Source organism: Kryptolebias marmoratus, linkage group LG8 (genome assembly GCF_001649575.2).
Source record: "Kryptolebias marmoratus isolate JLee-2015 linkage group LG8, ASM164957v2, whole genome shotgun sequence".
Classification (NCBI taxonomy): domain Eukaryota; kingdom Metazoa; phylum Chordata; class Actinopteri; order Cyprinodontiformes; family Rivulidae; genus Kryptolebias; species Kryptolebias marmoratus.
Window position 1 is genome coordinate 14,798,430 of NC_051437.1, and position 21,117 is coordinate 14,819,546.

The 21,117-nt window shown below is 36.6% G+C and overlaps 1 protein-coding gene across 3 annotated transcripts in view; it reads left to right on the plus strand.

Annotated features, from left to right (window-relative positions):
• opn7b (opsin 7, group member b) overlaps positions 1–21,117 on the plus strand; it is an 84,541-nt gene that overhangs the window by 52,140 nt on the left and 11,284 nt on the right. For all 3 annotated transcript variants that reach the window (XM_025005735.2, XM_037977098.1, XM_037977099.1), the window contains 3 exons: positions 12,099–12,186; positions 12,274–12,436; positions 14,836–14,963. In XM_025005735.2, coding sequence (XP_024861503.1) covers positions 12,099–12,186; positions 12,274–12,436; positions 14,836–14,963 — 379 coding nt within the window. The remainder of the gene's footprint in view (positions 1–12,098; positions 12,187–12,273; positions 12,437–14,835; positions 14,964–21,117) is intronic.

The following is a 21,117-nucleotide window of genomic DNA, read 5'->3' on the forward strand; positions in this document are numbered from 1 at the left end:
TGGAAAGACGGGGCATATCATGAGAGGAACAGCCAACTGCAGCACATCTAATTTACATGACTTTGGATAAATGTTTGTGTTAAACAGAGGCAACATGGCTGGAATGAATGGTGTAGAAGATGGATAGGAAGGGGAGCAAATGATGGGTACAGAGAAACAAACAGTCTTTTATTCAGCTGGAGTTAACGTCAACTCACATACATGTCATGTACAATTGTTGCAAACATCACACACAATTTTGTAGCACATTAGTGCAGAACTGGAACACAAGCAGACTCTTGGAACTTTCCAGCATTTCGTGGGATTATAGTCATATGGACATTATATTGTCACTATCAGTATTTTTGTCAATATAATTACTTTGAAAGGGACTGGGTGTCATCACGCTTATACGCTGAACTTTCTGATGGGGTGTAATAAATATAGGCTTTATTTCTGGATTTCAGGACACAAACACAGATGGCTTTCACAAATTTAAAAATGTTTAAGACAGTGATTCTAAACAGAGTAACTAAAAAATATATACATACTTTATTTTCTCCAAAAAGCATGCTTATATACTGAATACTAGTGCATAAATCTATGCCCAACAGAGTGCATCCTGTGTGAAACATGATCAAAGATCTGCAATAAAAATACATATAAAGAAAAAAGTCAAGCAAGACTTGATGTAAAGCAAATAGTTCTAAAGATGATTATTTCACACAAAATGTTATGCTAATGTCAAAACAGTGCGTGGTAAATTTTTAATTAAATAAAGCTGCTTCTTGTTTCCAACTTTTCATGTCAAATAAAATCAACGTTGTTATTCTGTAGTTTTTATATTTAGTAAATCTATATTGCGGTGGAGAACAGATGTAGAATACATCAAGGTAAATCAGTGAAGACAATGCAGACAATGAAAAAAAAACATATTAACAGCTTTCAAGAGTTAGAAAGTAAATTTATGCTTGTGTCAAAAATTATGTTGAAAGGAAAAATTTAATTTGTTGATTGAGGGGGCTTTATTTAAACAAAAGTTCTGCAAGTCCAGAACTTTTCTTTTAGATTGTTTCACCTGGAATGACTTAATGTGAGCGACCCTGAGCTGTTAAGATTTCTCCTCTTCATGCTTCTTTCTTCTTCCTGCTATCAGTCGCGTCATGTTCAATGAGCATAAGTTGTACTGAGTGGGGCTAAAATGGTTTCCATGCTACTACACAGAAGATCCTGTCATCACTTCTGTGAATTGTGAGCCTTATTAGCACCGTATGGGGACTTAGATTAGATGAAGTAAATGTGACTTCCTATTGAAATGCATTTATTCTGCCTGAAAGTGGGATTTATCTTCACCCTGCAGCCCTGAGTCAAACTGGTTCAACAGATTGCAAATGTCACTCAAATGTCAATTTGCTTGAAATATAAAATCTATTTTCCATTAAGGAGAATGTGTTTTTTAACTGTCTATGAGCAAATACATTTATTAGGAGGAATTTCTAACAACAAGAAGAAGAAAATGTAGAGCTTGTCATGTGGTTGCAAGTCAGTACATTTCAGAGCATCAAATTAGACATGCTTTTTTGCTTTTGTGCCTTCACAGCATATAGAAAGGTAAAATCCCAAATATATTATGTACGAAAAGCTCAATTTTTCCTCTTTTATTAAGAAGAAAGAAGAAAGTAGAAATAAGCATTCCTTTCAGCAGGAGGGAACTTAAGAAACCAGACTAGGTACACTTTGAGTAAAGAGAGAACAAGAACGAAAAAAGCCCAAAATACATGCAAACTAAACTGCAATAAGCTGTGGACAGAATGATCATCAGAGTGGCAAGCACAGATCAGAAACATACAGCTCCAATGCCTAAAAAGATAGACACAAGAAATGTGCAGAAAGAAAAGCCTCAGACTGCAAGAGAGAGAAGTCAAAACGCTAAGAGTTTGGCATGTGCATCTCAGGATGTCGGCCAGCAGCAGAATAAAAAAATGATTCATTGTTTGAACCAGATTTAACATTAATTATTAGATAAATACTCTCATCCCAACATTAAAAGTAAAGAATAAGGCTTCTTCTCTTACCCAGTGGTAGAAAAACCTCCAGCTGACAGCTTTGCCTTATATTCTACTTGTGGAAACCCAAGGAGTCACAAATAATCCCAAACCCCGAGAGTGAAGGATTATATGGTACACTGAGGACTTTTACATTTGATGACGTGTGGTCATAAAGGGCTCTGGATCTGTGGGATGTATTCTGGATTTTATAAAGAGCCAAAAAAAGAAAGAAAAAAAAGACATTAATATGGAAGGCATATTATATCTTTTGCCATTTTCAGTTGGTGCTGCTGCAGCATTCGGGGACATATATATGTGATTTTTGTCTCGAAAGACATTTGTGTGGCACTGGCTATTAAAGGAGCCATAAAAACAGTTCGGTTTCCGCAGATGATCTGCTGTGGAGCAGCAGGTCCAGTTTCCACCGGCACCCTGCTGATTAACACCAGGGTAGGTTGTTGTTAACCCAATTCTGACCAATCCAGTAAAGCTGTTGTACGATCCAGCCGTTGTTCTGCATGTTTGTTTTAGAACAAGTTTTCTGCCGACTGTCCTTCCTGATGCAACCCTCATCATTTATTTAGGCTTTAGGACAGCAACTGAAGTACACATGAAACACCCTTTCTGCTCACACAGGTTCTAAACCACTGACCCTCAGCTGTTTTATGGCTGCTTTTATCGTCATTGCATGAATTCTGTCAATAGTACTCATTTAAACAGACAAAAAGAAAGTCAAGTTTGAAGGAGAGCAGCTAATAAAATGTAGGACTAGAAAAATGAAAGCCCTCAAGGAGAACACAAAAAACGAAGGACTTGAAATTGTGGTAAGAAAATATGAGAAATGGATTGAGTCTAAAAGCTTTTTTTATATTTTTTTCTCCTTTCATTCCCTTCTTCATCAAAAAAATAAAAACAACAACCAGCAGAAACTGTAACTCAAGAAGTGGAAGAAAAGCCATAATGGAGCCTTTTTGAACTCCACACTCAGAAATGGAAATGTTACTGATGAGGTGGTTCTATAGGTCATTTACAAAACGCAAAAAATGTGAAATGGAGCCAGCACTGAAAATACAAGTGATGATTCTATTTCACTCCATGGCATGCAACAAGAAAGCGCTGACTGTGACTCTCACAACGAGTAATGCCATCCCTCAAGCTCACATCTTAGAGTTTCTCACTCCCCTGCTGGGCTTTTCAAATTGCTCTAGCATGAGCCCAGGTCACCTTTCAAATCTAAAATGACTTCCTGACATGGGTATGTACGCAGCACCTCTGCAGCTTACTGTGAACAAATCATCAGGAATGTCTCCTCTTGTTTATGCAGTAACATAACAGCAAACAAGTGCCTGAGTTTTTGGGTTATGGAGTAATGATTTATGAATTTTGATCACGAGAGGGTAAGAAACGCAGTTATGAGGCTGAAAAGAGAGGCAATAAAAACTGATTGTGAGGGAAAGGAGTTTTGTCTTCATTTGTGTCCTTCTCATCTGTGATACTTGGAGTAAAATAAAGATAATCACTCATGTCCTGTTTACATAATCGTGCTTATTTGTTATAATTGGCTCTCAGATTTATCTTTGCTCCCAGATCCATGGGTCTGCTTTTCCGCTCTCTTGCCTTTCAGGCACACTGAAAAAGTTGAATCCTATTTTTTGAACAGTTTAGGCCACTGGAGCGAGGTTTTAATTTTTTACTCGCGACTCAAAGTGGCCTTATTATGGCTCAATAGGAGTCCAGAATGGAAGTGGCCTGAGCCTGAGCTGCTACTTTCGAAGTTTTGAGCAAAGTCTGTCTTTTAATAGCCTTTAAAAAGAAGAATCCACGCAAATGGCTGCATTCAAAACATCATCAGAGAACTCTTCTAAAGGAGTTATGTGACATTTTCATGAGGGTAGAGACTCGGAGCACTTAGCATCACTTTGCACCTTAGTCAGAATTCAACAGAGGGAATTGACTACATAGAAATTTTGGAACATTTGAAATTTTGTCATTTTCATGCTGTAATCTTTTACTGTATTTAGCAGGATTTGTTGTAGTCACTGAGATGTTTAGTAACAAACTCAGGTTTCTACTAGTCAGTGAAGACAGGATGCCCCATAAAATTGGAAAAAAAATCTGAATCTAAGAACAATCTGCTCTGATGATTGATTCTTTTTTCTGTCTCACCCCCCCCCTCATCCCCCCCAGCTGCATGTCTGCTGCTCCACCTGTCTCTGTATCTCTCAGTGCCATTTGGAGGATGGCAACAGAAATTTTTAGCCTTGACCCTTGAACTTAATCTCCTCCTAACTTTTTGACAAATCCCGTTTTTATTGAAAGGATGTGGCTGAGAACCACATACTCCATGACCCTAAATCCCATCACGACTCTAAGGCCAAACTAAAACTGTGCAAAAAGAAAAAAATAATAAATAAAGGGGAGAATGCAAATTCAGTTTGCTCCAATGAAAATAGTGGCAAAGTTAAAACAGACCAGATTATGTATATAGCAAAAAGAAAACCATCTGCCATCATCAGAAGAACCCATTAAAAGGAAAACTGTGGTGATTTGGGTTTTTTCCTGTGTTTTGTTTTATTTCTGTTTTAGTTTATTGGTTTGTGTTTAGTTTCTGTTTTTCGTGCTTTTCACTTTCTCATTCCTCCTCAGTCTATTTCTCTCTCTGCATTCCTGCCATGCCCACTTACACCTGTCAAAGTCTGCTAATCATGTCACCTGTCTCCACTTACCTGATTATCCTCAGCACTTTAAAACCCGGTCATTTCTGTCTATACTCCGCTGGTCCATTGTCATTGTTTTGCCTGTTGTCTTGACGTCTGTTCCTGGTTCTGTTGCTCCGTGTCCAGGTTCTGTTTGTCTTTTTGTTTTGCTGCCACGTCAGCTGTTTGTTTTCATTTTGTTTCTTTAGTTTAATAAATTAGTTTTCGTCCCTCTGATTATGAGTCTGCGTTCTGGGTTCGTCATCGTCTCCACCGTTCCTGACAAAAACTTTATTAAGAACTACTGTCAAATAACTGTGTTAATATAAAACAAGTTATAACAGATAATAAAAATAATGTCATTCAAAAGTACATATCTCTGTGAGTGTGGAGAGGAAAATGTAGATTAAAAAAAAGAAACAAAAAGTAGAATCTGTTGTTCTGCTGTGTTGTACCACATGAAAAGGTGGGAGAGAAGAATGTTAATTAAAAAGTAAATAACTTCTTCACTAAAATAAGAGCACATAAAGATTTACTTCTCACTCAGCTTTCATATATCTACAGTCCACACGCAGTGACTTGGCGTAAACAAAATTAAATAATCATGACTTCATCCACTGATTTTTAAGGGATTTCGTTCTAATCTTTAGGGTTTAGGTGGCATTTTGGATCGGTCACTTCTTAATGAGCTTAAAAATAGTCTTGGCTTTGCTTTTGGTTTTTAAAACACTGTTCCCTGTGAAAACAACTCATTTCTGTGGGTAAACAGTGTTTAAAGGTGCCTCAACCTCTATTTTAAATTTTAATTCAAACTACCTCACTATAATTAAACTACTACCTGTTCCTATACCTTTGGTAGCAACGCAGTCTTGGACGTGAACAAAATTTGCAAAATACTGAAAAAAAAAAAAAAAAAAAAAATTCCCCCATATGGCATAAATCAATCTTATTCACATATGTTTCTGTGTTTTCCTTCCAAATGGAAGCGGATATGATTTTTTTTTTTTTTTTTTTTTGCAGTTTTGATTTAATTACAGTTTAAGTTTTATGATTTTTGGAGCTTTTACCACAACTTGGAATATGATGGTGTCAGACACTTTAACTTTTAAGCTGTCTAAATGTCTGCTAACAAACTCTTCATATTTCCACAGACGTTACACTTCCAAAGAGAGCTGTTTAAAAAAATTACAGTATGTTCTCAAAAAAAAAAAAGTTTCTTTCACAACCAAAAAACACAGGAGTAAAAGGTTTCTCCACTTTCTCTTCATTTGTATTTAAACAAAACGTGGAGGGGAAGGCCTGAAACTTGAGGTCAGTGAAGTTGTCTTGGTGAAAAGAAAGTGATGCATGCAGTCGGGTTTCATTTGTTCTCTGTTTGGAGCCACAGGGAGCAGCAGGTGAGGTGTAGCTGCAGCACGGGAGGGCATTTTCTGCACCAACACCACACAGACTGAAGCTTTCTGTGCAAGTCCTGTTTACTTCAGAGTACAAAAAAGAAACCCACTCACATTGCTTGCAAAGATAATTCGATCTGTAGTTTCTTCCAAAATACACTGCGTCTACATGAATGTTTTATTGTAAAAGAAAGAGCTGCAAATATCGTATCAGTGCTTTGAACACATTTTGCATTAATTGAATAAGAAGATGAAATAAAATGCTTCAAAACACAACTTGTTGTACTGGTAAATGAGTCAATTATAAATGTAGAGAAGACACTTTTTTGTTTGCTGTCCATAAAGCAGTGCACTCAGAAAGATGTTGTTTTAATTAAACATGTTTACTCCCCCGTTCTTGAGCTCAAAATTAGGCAAAAAAATCAGGCAACATGAAAAGGCGTAACGTTTTGTTCAGTGAGGCTTTATGTCAGGTTAATGGTGTTAGGAAGGGCTGGAGTGAGAACAACGATACTGCCACAACCGCTATATTACTAAACTCTACCATCTTCAGATTGGTCATTAAAATCTGCGAGTAGAATCAGACTGACATTTGGTTGTGTTTGGGCCTTCTCACAATGCAACTTCTGCAAGTACATTTGCTCTGATCTGTATTCAGTTCTTCTATATTGTCTCCTTGTCCTATTTTTCTTATGTTTAATCTCCATCATTCTCTTTTCAATCCTCTGCTCCTGACAGTTTCAGTTATGGGATTTGTCTCGTCCTTCACTTGTCTCCTCTTATTTGTTCCGGCCTTGAGGGTTTTTTGTTTTTTTTTTCACACCGTCACCCTCTCCCTCGCTCTTCCTTGACAGTTTGGCCGCTGTCCTTTCTTTTTGCGCTGCGACTCCCATTCATACGGCAGCGGGCTTAAGTTGTCACAGACGTCCTCTACAGTGATTAGCCTCAATTCCACAATTCAGCAACAGGCTGACAGGCACTTTCTGACTTTCAGACGCTCTTTGTGCCACTTTTCCCTCTCCGACAGTTTGGTGTGAGCATGGGTTACTCTTCCATCCCCTTCTTTTATTGAAAGTGTCTCTCTCCTGACTTTATCCTCTCAGACACTTAATCCAGCACTGCCCTCAGCACCCCTGACTCTGCAGAGGGAGGGGGAGACCGTAGAAGGGTAAGTGGTCCACAGTCAGACAAGCAGGAGGATAAAAAAATTATCTGAAGATTGAATTTTAGTTTTCTTTGTCTTTTATCAGTTAAAATGGGAAGTTTGATATAAAAACGCCTTTATTTTTTTTTTAAATTTCAAGTAAGACATATAGAAAATAAATAGTTGGTGGGTAAAAGACCTAAAATTTTGTCTTCATAAGATGTTGAGTCTCATAAATTGACTTTAATGTTTACTTTAATTTAGTTTAGTTGAGCTGTTTAGGTACACACATATATAACTATCCATGCAAAGAGACAATGTTTTAAAATTTACATATAAAAATAAAAATTTAAAAAGTAACAATTTTGATGTTAGTGAAAAATTCCAGAAGATCCCCGGAACAACTTGAGGAATCTCCGTTCAGAAAGAGCTAAGACGCTGCTCAGAACTCTCAAGCTCCTGGACCTCTGGTAGAGGACCGGTGTGTGTGTGAGTGTGCGTGCTGATTTGATCCCATTAAATGACCTCAAACAAGCAGAAAGTTCCACTTACATATAGTATTCTGGTATAAGTGAAAGATGCAAGTTTTTTCCTGTTTTCTCTCCACATCTGCTTTAATCAGACATTGTTCTACACATCATATAAAAAAGTTTGTACAAATGTATTTTAAAAGAACTGCTTTCCATCCCTCCAGCAGTGCAAAGGACCTGAAAAAACAAGACTGAGACAAGACGAAGTGCTTTAATAAGACACTTTTTTAAAGGGATCTAAAGATGGGTTTCTGGGCAATGGCCTTTACAGAGATGCATGTATAACTAGGAGGTAAAAAAAAGATCTCATCCTAGGTTGTTTAACATAACCAAACTGTTGAGGAATCAGTCATTGTCCAACCACAAATAAACTTGTTAAATCTTTTAGGAAGATGTCAAACCATTGCTAAGAGCAGAAAATGTGGATCCAGATAAGTTAATGTGGAGACTGGATTCCTGCAGGCCCAGAAGTCTCCAAATTGTCCATTTTATGTTTATAGTTTAAAAAAAAATTGGCATTTCTGTTGTCCAATCAAAACCCCGATGAGATGTCAGAAACTTTTTTTCTTCTCTCTCCGTATGAAAGATAATCTTATACATATAACAACTTATACTCATGTATATTTTTTGTCAGCCTGTTCAGTTACTTATTCACTGAACTGTTTGTTGTGAAGAAAAGTCTTCCAGCCTGTTACTCAGTTTCTGCTTTACAAAACCTTGGTGTCACTTAATAAGAAGTACATTCAGTCTGCAAGAACAGTGTCATTTCAGTGCAGAGCTGGACCCATCTTGATCAGACAACTAATTGTAAACAGATATGCCGTAAATCCACATTTAGCTCCGGAGACCTCAAATCCCTGCTGATAGGATAAGAAATATATATTTTTATATAATTCAGGAAGACTTGGTGAAGACTTACTGATAGTTTAACTGAGTTATGAAGTCTAAATAAATGTATTTTCATGGCAAATATTGAACATTTATCCAACAGGGCAACTAAAACTCTGACTGAAATTCAGGCCGTCTCCTGTCTACAGTGGACTTGTTCTTCACAACAAAAGTCAGAATGCACCAACATGAATTAATATTTTAATCATACACTACATTACTTTCACATGTTTAACCTTGGAGAGTTGTTTTTAGCAACTGAGACCCAGAAATTTTATTTTCTATACTATATTATTTTCTTTACCAAAATTACTTTGTGTGCATTGAAAGTTGAGTAAAGCAAGTCAAAAGCAAAACAAGCAGGAGACTCGAGTATTTACCAGAGTTTATCATGGTGAAAGTCAGAAACTTGATAAATTTCCAACGTACACAGGACATCAGGAGAGGCTCAGTATGTGTTCTGCATTCTGATCTCATTGCTTAATGGAAACATGCCAGACTGCTGAATGTGTGTGTGTGTGTGTTCGATCAAGAGGGGAGGCAGAAAGTAAAGGCATACAGTTACACACACAAAGATTCGTGTTAGAAAGTTAATTTTGGCTCTTATTTGTATTCATTTCTAATATTTTTATACTCTTTCATTACCTTTGTTTGGCGGGATGTACATAATAAAATTACTGTGCAAGATTAATGAGAATTAGGTGATGAGCAAACACCAACAAGATGTCCAAATGAGTTTTGTTTACTTACAGAAAAATAACAATATCCGATTAATTATAGATAAAATGAAATATTTCACGCTGAGATGAATGTGAGGCTGAACGTCAGAGCAGCAGGTTTTTATTGAGGCAATAATGTGGAGTTAGAGCTAAGATATTTTAAAACATGAAAAAAATGAAAACAAACTAATACACTCTTCAAACACCATTATAAAGAAAATGAAACAAACTGTGTGATCCGCACCTTAAGGCTTGATTCACCACGTTCATACCTGAAGCATTACACATGTTTTATTGATCGTGTTTATTTCCATAGTAAATAATGCATAATACTGAACAGAAGTCTTAAACTAAAATACTCCACTATTCTGTGCGAAGGTTGTGCTGGAGCTCCAGAGGATTCTCCAGCACAGAGACAGCTTTTTTTTTTCTTTATCAATTTCTATAGAGTTTTATTTATTTATTTTGAGAGACTATTTTTCACACCGCTGCTTCAACAGATACAGTAGCTGCAAAGGATATGTTTACTTTCCAACACAGACTTCTTTGAAATGCATAGGTTTTCATACAAAAGTAGAGTTGAGACTGTCTTCATAAAATGAGAAGGGGCATTTTTCAAATATCTGAGCTTGTTTTGTGCATTCTGGTAAAAACGAAACATGTATTTTTACTTTCTAAGATTTGACAGATTAACACTGCTGTCTCCACCAGCTTCATCCAGTGAGTGTCATTAACTCTGACCTCCTCGCAGTGACAAACCTCTTTCTGCTTCCTGCCTCATGTTTTGGACACATGCACAAAGTTCCCTTTGACTTACTGTGTGTCAGTGTTCGACACGAGGAACAAACATTCCTGTACAATGCTGTGGTGATGAATATAGATATAATTTATTTATTTCTTTGTCAGCACTGAGTGTGTGCACTTGTGATTCTTCTTGTGTCTCACACTCTGTATGGAGTGGATGGAGCTCTTTTATGCTTTGGACTGGCCGATAGTTGCTTTTATCGAAAGGACTTGTTGTGTTTGTGCACGAGGCATGGTGATCAGTTTTTAAGGCAATTCAGTCGCAGGCAAGAAGGGCAGGGATAGCTGTAATTATTAGCTACAATAAAGAAAAGCTACCAAAATAAACCAAGAAATGATTCTTTTATAAATGACATCCTGCTACACTGATTCAGTAAAGAGCTGTCTGTGGATCCATAGATGAGCTGTTGGACTAAAAAAAATAGTTTTTTCAAACTACAGAGATTTGTTGCTGTCTTTACCTTTCACCGTTCTGGGCAGCGTTGCTCCGTGTGCTGAAGACCTATAGACTCTAACTCCAGAAATAAAATATTAACAACTCATTTCAAGTTTAAATATAAACCCAGCAGAGTAGTTCTACTGGTTGCTGTTTTACATTTTGTTCCAGTGAACACAGAGGACTCCATTAAAGTCTCATTCCGAGTTTATTTTCAGTATTAATAGTGAATTGTTTTCACTCTCCCTGCCTGTGTGCACGTAAATGAACCTGTGTTTTTGCTCCCATGTGACATTCACTTGCTTTGTCCTGACGCTTTAATTACTTTCACATTTGGATGCTAATATTAGGAACAAGTGCATGCTCTGTCTTTTTCAGGGCTTTATCTTTGTGTTTTATCTTCTGGTGGGATGTTCTGAACGTCTCTCAGGGCTTCATGAAGCACCTTCTGTTTTCTCCGCAGTCACAAGCTTTCTGAACACCAGAAAGAATTTATGAAAAATAATAAAAGGCAGATGTTTGATATCATCTGAAGTTGCTTTTTTTTAAAAAAAAAAAGATTTTCAAGTAGGGACGCCGGGACAATTCTCATATTCAGTTCACAGAGAAATAAGATTAACGAGCACAACAACGAGGGAGAAATGATGGGAACATAACTAAACACATGACTCAGAATAAAAGTAACTTCTTGGTATAATGAAAAGTTCAAAAAATATTATTTTGTGAATTAATTTGACAGATCTAACTTTATTCAGCTTATGTGCTACACACAAACCCCAGAAACAGGAGACGCATAATATTTTCACATGAACCTTTACATTTCTGTTTACAAGGTGCAGAAACCTGTAAAAAAACAAAAGGGCCACACAAAATAACATAAAAGAACGTTCCACCCCCGGTGTTCTTTGGGATTAGCTACACTGCGTGTGGGGGTTTGGATTCATCTCCTCACCCACAGGGATTTAACTTGTCTCTTTTTTAATATGTAAATACAGGTAAAACCATTGAGTCTGAATCTGTGTTTATGTTATCACCACCCATAAATTCAGTCACAAAGATTGCCTCAGCAATGAACACAGCGTTAGCAGCGGGTCATGCAGAAAGTTATAGTGTGAACAGAAATCATCCGCTGCTTTCAAAGACGACACTGATTTTCATTTCAGCATCTTCTTTTTGGTGACACAACGAAGGCTTACAAAACATTAAAGAAAGACAGAAGTAGAGATATGATTATTCTATGTTAAGCAGGATTATTTTTGAGGTTGAATTACTTGATGACATTATTTTAAAAATAGTTTGGACTTAGACTTCTTGAAAAGAAATGAAAATTATTTAAAACTGAATCAGAATCTGAACTGATGTTTCGTCCTGTATTTATCAGATTCTAAACCTGTGAAAAGCCCAATAGTTTGCTTTTTAGTAAAAAGCTTTTCTTTCCCTTTTTTACTCTCTTTCTCCAGATGGGAAATGCCACCGAAATATTTCTGTTTGTGTCCAGAATATCGAAAAACAATGACTTCCTCATGGGAACTCTCTACACCATTTTCGGTAAGTGAATTTGTCTTTGCCTTTTAATCATACATCTGGGAAGTTAAATCCACCGACTCTTTTCTCTGCTGCCTTTCTGTCTTCCAGGTGTGTTGTCTGTGCTGGGAAACGGGATCCTGCTGTTTGTGGCTTATAGGAAAAAGTCCTCCCTGAAGCCAGCGGAGCTCTTTGTTGTAAATCTGGCCATCAGTGACCTGAGCATGACCATGACTCTCTTTCCACTGGCAATTCCTTCTGCCTTTGCCCACAAGTAAGTGACTTTTGACCATTTATCCTTTCATCAATTTACCTTTTGTATCTTAAAAACCATCTAATATTTAACGTAGTCTATTCATGTTAGAAAACAAAATGAGAAAATTAACTGATAACCATTCTTGAAGTGAGTAAAAAACAAAGAATAAACTGCTTGAAAGTACATTTCTAAACTTCTGGAATTAGAGTTCTGCCTGTTTAGTTAGGTCAGTGGTTTACAAAATACATATAGAGATTTTTTGTTTAATTCAAGACTTTTTTTGTAAATATTTTGTCACTTGTTTGTTCACAGATATATCATTTTGGACCTAGAATGATCCATATTATGATGGGGAAAAGGGCGGGAAATAAAAGCAATCTAGATAGTTGTGTTTACAAGCAGGATATTTGCTACAAACCTTCAACATCCATAAATCAAATTGGTTAAATGTGGTTGTAGAGGCAAACGACCCATCCATGTTCTTCTGGTTATCTGATGGAAACGCCCTCATTAAACAAACCCTCAGTTTATTGGTCCATCTCCTGTTTTAGCCTGCCATCACTTGTTAACTAGACACGATGATGCTTTGGCCCTCAGGTCACATTCTACTCATGTGTGAAGATCTGTGGCCATTGGACCACTTCTACTGGGGCTTTATTATTAATGGTAAATGCTTGTATAGCATCCTTTTCATTTCTCCAGGTTCTGAAAAGAGCTTTACAAGGTTCCTCATTCACCCATTCACATGCATACTCATATAGTGCTTTCTATTAAATATATTACACTCTATATGCAACACTTTTATATTCTCATTCATACACTGACAAGCATAGTAGGAGCAGTGTGAGTTCAGTGTCCAGCTCAGACACTTTAGCATCCTACCTCTGAGCTAAAGCCACTCCTTTGACGACTTCAGTTAAAAACAAAATGACTTAACTTAATTAAAATAAGCTTTTTTAATATATTGAGGCAAGTGAAAACAAAATGACATTTTACCTGATCCCTACAAGAAAATAGCTCCTATGTTTTGGATGAAAAAGGCCTGAAGTTTCTTTTACAAAGTTAGCATGGTCAGTGGTTGCTGACAGAGGTAGATTAAGAATGAAAGCTAGAAGAAGAAAGTAGTTTAAATCTTGTTTACCTATATAAATATTTATTCACTGAAAAGGTAAATTTGTTTTCACAATTTTAAGTTAGGTGATATATTTGCCCAAAGCCATCATCCCATTCATAGGCTCTGTTAATATACACTTTGTATGCAAATGTTCTCACAACCACTACAGGTGAGATAACATTTTAATGAAAAACAGCATCAGTGCTTTTTAAATTATATTAAAAACACAGATTTAAGGGCATTCAATTTAACTAGTTTAAGAATAGTTTCAAACTTAGTACTAACAAATTTGTTTGTTGTTAGTAATTTATAAGATATAAATTAAAAATGAAATAAAAATAGTGAAATGGGTCTTTGCGGCAGATTTTGCAGGCAGCTGTGGAGACAAACACACAAACAGTACATGTTTCTGCATAATTTTACCTAAAAAGTGTCCTCAATTTAGAATATTCATTTTTGCATCTTATAAAAATATTTCACTTTTATAATTTAGCCTCTGCATCTTAATAAATGCAAGATTATAGAGTTGAGTTATTGACCTGAAGACAATGATCATGGTCAATACTCAGAAATGCCATATTCCTTTATCATATTCTTTCTTCATTTTATTTTTTAGTAACATACACTTTTTCATAATTAGTATTTGCCTTAAATAGCCTGAGCACCAAAAACAACTAAAGAATTTCCTACTGAGGCTTAATGTGACTCAATTACATACTAACACAAATAAAAATAGAACTATAAACAACATTTTGCAGTAGGATCAGAGCAAAGTTTTGCCGTCAGCGCTTTTCAGAACAAAATACTCAGCTGTCACTTCAACACTACACGATCAAATGAGAACTGCATCTTTGAACTTTTTGAACAGATGGTATGTACTGATATTGATAAAAATCCACCACTTAAGAGTTTAAGTAGCCTTTGTATTATATCTGCAGGACAAGTTTGCTATGAAGGGCACAAACACAATGACATAATAGTACCAGCTTCGCTACACAAGATGTAAAAACACTCAAAATGTCAGGAGACACGTCATCTCTGTCGCCGGTGACCTTCTCTGTTATCCTCTCCGATCCCCTGAGGATATGTGGATACAAGCTGTCATATGTGCCAGCTTTGGGTCAAAGTGCTTCGCTGCTCCTCGCTGGTGGATGTGACCCAAGAGGAGGGCCAGAAAATACATTACATGTCTATCCTCCTGAATATGAACTGTGAAATTTCACTGAAGAAAAAAAAATGATTGAATAATAAGTTTTGTATCAGTAACTGATGTTCTCTTGTTTTGTTTTCTTTCTCCATTCAGGTGGTTGTTTAACATGACGGCCTGCACTGTCTATGCCTTCTGCGGTGTTTTGTTTGGCCTGTGCAGTCTGACCAACCTCACAGTGCTTTCTTGTGTCTGCTGGCTGAAGGTCTGCTGTCCGAACTACGGTAATCCAACAAGTTCTTATGTTGTAGTTCATTTCTTTGCAATGTAAGAACCATCATCATCACAGTAAGGTATTAGATTAAAAAAAAAGTGAACTGATGAAAGTTGTTATTCAGTGCCTTTTGATAATATCAATTTTCTTACCTAATATTTAGTCAATTCATCTGTTAAGATGTTCTCTTTTATAATTTATTTCAGTTTGCACAAGATCTTGGTTTAAAACTTTAGTTTGGCTAGTGTTAATTTATTTGTTTTCCAAGAAAAGTTCATATTTTGTATCATAGCAGGTTTGAACACAATAAAACAGAAGATAATAAATGAATTCTGGGTTAACATGATCAGTCTTTCAATTTCTCTTGTAAACCTCTCAAAACCTGTCAAGCCTTGTTTCTAAAAGTATTCCTTCCGGCTGCAGACGTGATATTTAAAATCTGAAAAGTAACTAAAATCTTGAGTGGAATTCCATGCAAAACGTTGTCACTCCTGTTTTGTTGTCACTGACCCCCCCCTCAACACACAGAGAGGACAGGACAAGCCTGCGGTCAGTGCTGCAGAACTAAACAGCTGTTTAAATGTGAGGGTGATGCAGGTGGCACGATTCTCCTCCAGGCAACACAGATCCGACTGAATCATCCAACTGAAGAAACGGTTGGTATTAGCTGCAGAAATCCAGCAGGGCATCAAAAAGTTTGAAAGAACTGCAGAAAAAAAAATCTCAGGAAAAACTGAGTATGATTTTAATTTTATGTATAAAACTGCGCTGTGTACATAAAGGGTTGGGAGTAACTCGCCTTTTGCTCAGTGCCTCTGGGACCAGTTCCATATGATCCTGCACACGACCAAGCAGGTAAAAAAAATAAAATGAATGGATGAAATAGATGGAACTGCTGCTGGGGACATTCTGCTGTGAGCGGTGAGAGCACATTTGAGCCACTGCACCATATCAGAAAGCTCTCCTGCCACATGAAGTCCTTAATTATTGAAGTGTTGAAATGCAGTGACACTTCTCTTGCAATCATTACATCCTGTATATACCTATAGGTACTAATCATTGGGAATTTAACCTTGTAATAAGTTCAAACTTGTAAATTAGCGGTGTTTACCAACCAAACTGCCAGATAAACTTTGGACAAACAAGAGGGCTGCAGGAAGGGTAAGTCCTGATGCTGATAGTAGGAGGAATGTTAACGTTGTTTCTGAATATTTAAAAGATTAGTTTCTTTTGTCAGTTTGAGAGGAACTAACACGATACATAAAAAATCAGCTGCAGCAGCTGTTGAAATTATTTTTATTTGCTTGAGCAAGCTGGGTCGGTACAGCTGTAGCTGTGAAGTAAATATATTTTACAGCTGTGCTGTTCTATGCTGTCACACCTTTACTGTCCACAAGAGTCGGGAGTTCTGCTCACAGCTGTAGTAGAATGTGTAATAATCCACTTGTGAATTATTAATGTATTGCATATGGACCCTGCTTATCATTTCTCAAGATCTACAAGAAAACAGGTCTATGAGAAAAGTTTACGGTTGATACTGTAGCATTTCTGACTCATAAAGGCCACAAAACAGATGAGAGCGCCTTCACTCTGGGTTAGAAAAGCTCAGACGTCACATCTCTTTGTAAACATTTCAAAAAGCACTTGTTTCAGAAAGCACTCTCTGAGCATGCACAGATGGCGATGTGAGTTGACTCAAATTGTTTCCCAGCGAAGTCCACCTAAATCAACCCTACAATCAAAGTGCTTTGTTAGTTCTAAACCTGCGTTTCCATACAACAAAAGAAACTCCATTTTATGATGACTGGTTCTGTCCTTTAATTTTTTTGGCACTATTGTTGCCTTTATTTGACAGCTGAAAAAACGGGGTCATAACATAAAAGAGCCCTGGATGGGACAACCGAGACACCGTCTCCAGTCTTTGTACATGAGACACCTACTCAACCAATTTAGCTTACAGCTAAATTGGTTAGATGAAAGATATACAAACTCTGAGCATCTTTGATGATTGGAGAAATTAAATTCACTTGACATGCTTCAAGAAGACTTTAAGAACAGCTGCTGTGCGCGGCTGTCCTTACCACAGGTGAGATTTGCTATAATAGCTGACCACTTAATGGATGCATCTTAGCTTTTAAAAGAAATCTTCTATCAAAGAGACATACATCAGTTGAACTTCAGTGTTTGTTTGATCGACTGAAACGTCTTACTGCATAGAAAATCTATTCATTTTAAACCAAAACAACTTTATGTGCAAAACCTTGGGGCTTTTTTCATCAGTTCCATGTTTTTTTTAAATATGATTCCATTAAAAAGACCACAATTTGGTGTCTGTGACAACTAAAACTTTACCTCTGAAGGCAACTTTCATAAAATAAATGAACAACAAAAATGACATTATAAAATCATCTTCTATTGCAAATAAAGCAAATCCTGGTTACAGCAGCTGGAATGTTAATTAGATGCATTTTATTAATTTGCTGTCAAAGCAGAATGAGTCATCTGAGAAATCCCATGTAATCAGGAACTCTGACAAAAGGAACCGGTTCTGAAAGACTCAAACATCATAAACAGAATCGGTAAAAGAAGTAAATATAATTATAGAACCTTTCCACAATTAAAAGACGAAGCGTCACACCTGCTCTGTAGATTTTGCTGTCAGGTGAATAACAGACAGAAACAAGGTCGTAGTCAAGGAAACAAACAACAGCTTCAGTCAAAGGCATTCTCACAAGATGGTTACTGACAGGAATTTTATGTTTTTTTATCCTAAGAACAAACTGAGTGAGACTGATATTCATCATTTTAGTGTTACTGAAGGTCACTTTCGTGTAGGGAAGCTGATTCTTTTGCCTCCTGGAACCACAGGAATGGTACGTCCAGTGATTAATTTGACTGCATAGCTCTAAAAAAACAACTTTACATGAAAGAGAGAAATGCTCAGGCATGAGATATACGCTGCGTGGAGGAAAGAAAGTGGTTGTGTTGGTGTAATAACTTGTGTTAACATTTACACAGACTTATTGTATAGTTTAGGTTGGCAGAAGAAGACTTAACTCCGTCTAATAACTCTCACTGGTGTGAATGTAAACTGTTCAGACATTCCAGTTTTAATGAGGAAATGAATTGTTTTCACCATTTTAGACATTCAGATTTTACTATAACTTATTGCTCCTAAGCAAAATCTCTCAGCAGCACATGCATTTGAGATATTAATCCTTTATTTTGAAAATGCACCATAGGACCTTCCAAAAACAGCTGCGCTTGCTGTTTTCACATCATGGTTTCCTTTTATTTTAACTGATCACCCATTTCTTCTTTGCTCATGAGGTTTTAATGAACCTTTCCACCATTTTTTAGGAAAATGTGATGCTGTCACAGCACCGTTTAGCCATAAATTTGACTTGATTTAGAAACAACAACTGGTATTATCTGAAAAAATAAAAAAATCTGCATGAAATTAAGTTTTAATCCCTTTATTTTTCATGAATGGGAATACAGTTGTTAGAGAATTTGGCAGAGGTGGGATTGGAACATGTCCCGATTTAAATCCACTTTAAACTGATAGTTCAAATTCAAAATAATTTAATACAGCTGAAGATGACATAATTTAATTCAATGAATCAGTGGTTTTAGTAAACACTCACGTCTTCTAATGTACCTCAGTAATTTAATAATCCTAATAAAATGACTCTTTGTTTCTTATGTAGAAGGCTGTAGTAACATCTAGTTGTCTTGTTCAAAATACTTTAAAAAATGTTGCACACTCCCACTCCATATGTAAACTAAAGATCTTTTTAAATCAAAGTTTCAAAAAGTGCCAGATTCCTGGTTTATGAGGTGTTGTTGATAATAAAACTATTAACAGAGGATGTGGGGGCCACAGCTCTGTAGTGGCTGAAGAGCACTGCAGCTTAACTCAATAATAACTTTACACAGGAAGCAGCGAAGAACGCCATTATTTTTCACAAGCAAAGACGCTAATAAAAACACTGTTGGCTGTAGCTTTGTTATAGAGGAGGGCATAAATGAAAACACCAATCAAATCTCTACTTGCTGGTCCTGTTTCTGTACAAGTTAGCATTTCACCACAGCTAGCTGCTTAAAGAAGGTGGAAAACAATCAACAACCAAACAGTACGATTTATCCTGCGAGTCATTGCATTATTCTAGTTAAACTGTTTTAGGCGGTTTATTATGTTTCAAGTGATTTAATTAGTTTTTAATATTGCAGTTGTTGGCAAATAATTACCACCATGATAAAAGCTTGTCTGCTACAGAATGACATCCTGCCAACCTTTGCTATACGAGCAACCTTGTGAAAAACTCAAAGTAGTATAGCTCTGCCATTGGCACACACCATACAAACATTTTGTATATTTCATGCAGTTATTAAGATCATTTAAACAAACAAAATCACATTTCTGTCATTTATGTCTTTTAATTGGAGCTGCGAAAGTTAGCTACTCAAATAAATAGATAAATGAATGAGCAGAAGATAAATACATTTTGGAGGTATTTCACATTTCTTTACAAGGCATTTTTTAAAAGCATTTTGATTTCTGTGGCTTCTCAAACAAACTACTCATCTTTTTGAAGCTACTGTATGATGAACATAAATAATCAAGTGCAAATCCCCCCCTACAGTGTTTGACTGAAGACTTTGCCCTTGACTTGCACTCTGCAAGAAAACACTCTTCACTCCAAGAACCGGCATTGTGAAGCAAAGAATCAAAGAAAGTTTTCATTCGTAATCTTCCTGCATTCACACTCGTCTCCACACACCGCAGGAGTTCACAAAACAGAGACGGTCTGAGCAAAATTCATCAGTCAGAATTAAAGTAAGCGTGAGCTGACAGAGTATAATTCCTTCGGTAAAAGGGCAACACTGGTCAAAGAAGAAACAAGATAAACCTGAAAGTCACAGCTGGGAGCTCAGATAAACCCGACTGAAAGCTGTAAACCTGTTGAACGGCACGAACCATATGCATGTCAGAACTGAACTAATTCCTGCTCGTCTATATCCAGCTTGGCAGTGTTAGAATAAAATTACAGCAGCTTTTAATTTTCTAGCAGGTTTAATGACTGCTTCTTGTAACTGAAGGCCGTGTTTTCAAAGGGCTCCTCTTGTCTGCTTCCCTAATAAACACAATCTGTAATGAAGTGTATTAAACACAGGACACTAGAAGCCTCATAAAGGATGTTTGAAGTGCAAATATGCACAAATTATCACTCTTGTACAAGACGTGTTTCCAAGGAACCTTGTGATGTCCTATAGCCTCAAAACTAATCATACCAAGCGCTTTTTTTAATGATTTGAAAATAAAAGCAATTCCTGACAAGGCATACTTTAGTTGTAGTAAAGGAACAATGCTTACATTCTTATAAAATGTATTTTTCTTTTAAAACATGTGTACGGCCCTCTCAAAGCAGAATAAAATGAAGGCTGAAATTTGTTCCGTATCCAGACAAAAAAAAAATCCAGAGATCCCGAGGCCAAGTAGCTTACATCTTTGCTGCTTCTGCAATCATAGGATGATTGACATCCATTGTTCTGGCTTTTTGTACTCGGCCTACGCTGCAGAAAACCAATGTCTGCAAACACATGAGAGCAATTTTAGGTTGTTCTTTTATAGACTCTGGTCCACATAATGTTTTAAAGTTTGATAGCAAGGTTTTAAGGTCATCTTAGCACTCCTGTGAGTATTTAGACAAATTATACTCTGTAACAGGGAGATCTGTTCATCAAAGAAGCATAAAGAGTTTCAATTAATAAATAAATTTACTGATGCAAATATTCAGTTGATTGTTGTAGAAATGCATTGAAAATAAATTTAAAAAAAAATGAGATTTTGCTGGAAGAAGTATGTGAACCACAAGGCAACAACATCAACAAAGACTGAGATCAGAAGAAAAATAAACATTTAAAAATTGAGCCCCTTATTCACAACGAGCATCTCTTCACATAGAGCAGATCTCAGGAGACCAACTATCTGGATTCGCAAGAAGCTGGAAAAAGTCTAAGGGCCGTTTTAATCCAGTGCAGTACAAGGCTTCACTTATTCAGCTTTACCTCTGAAGTGGTGAGTCAGAGCAGACACTCCTCTTTGTTTAAAATGCTCTATAAAGAACAATTGTCCTGGCTTTTCATGAAAGAGGCTGAAG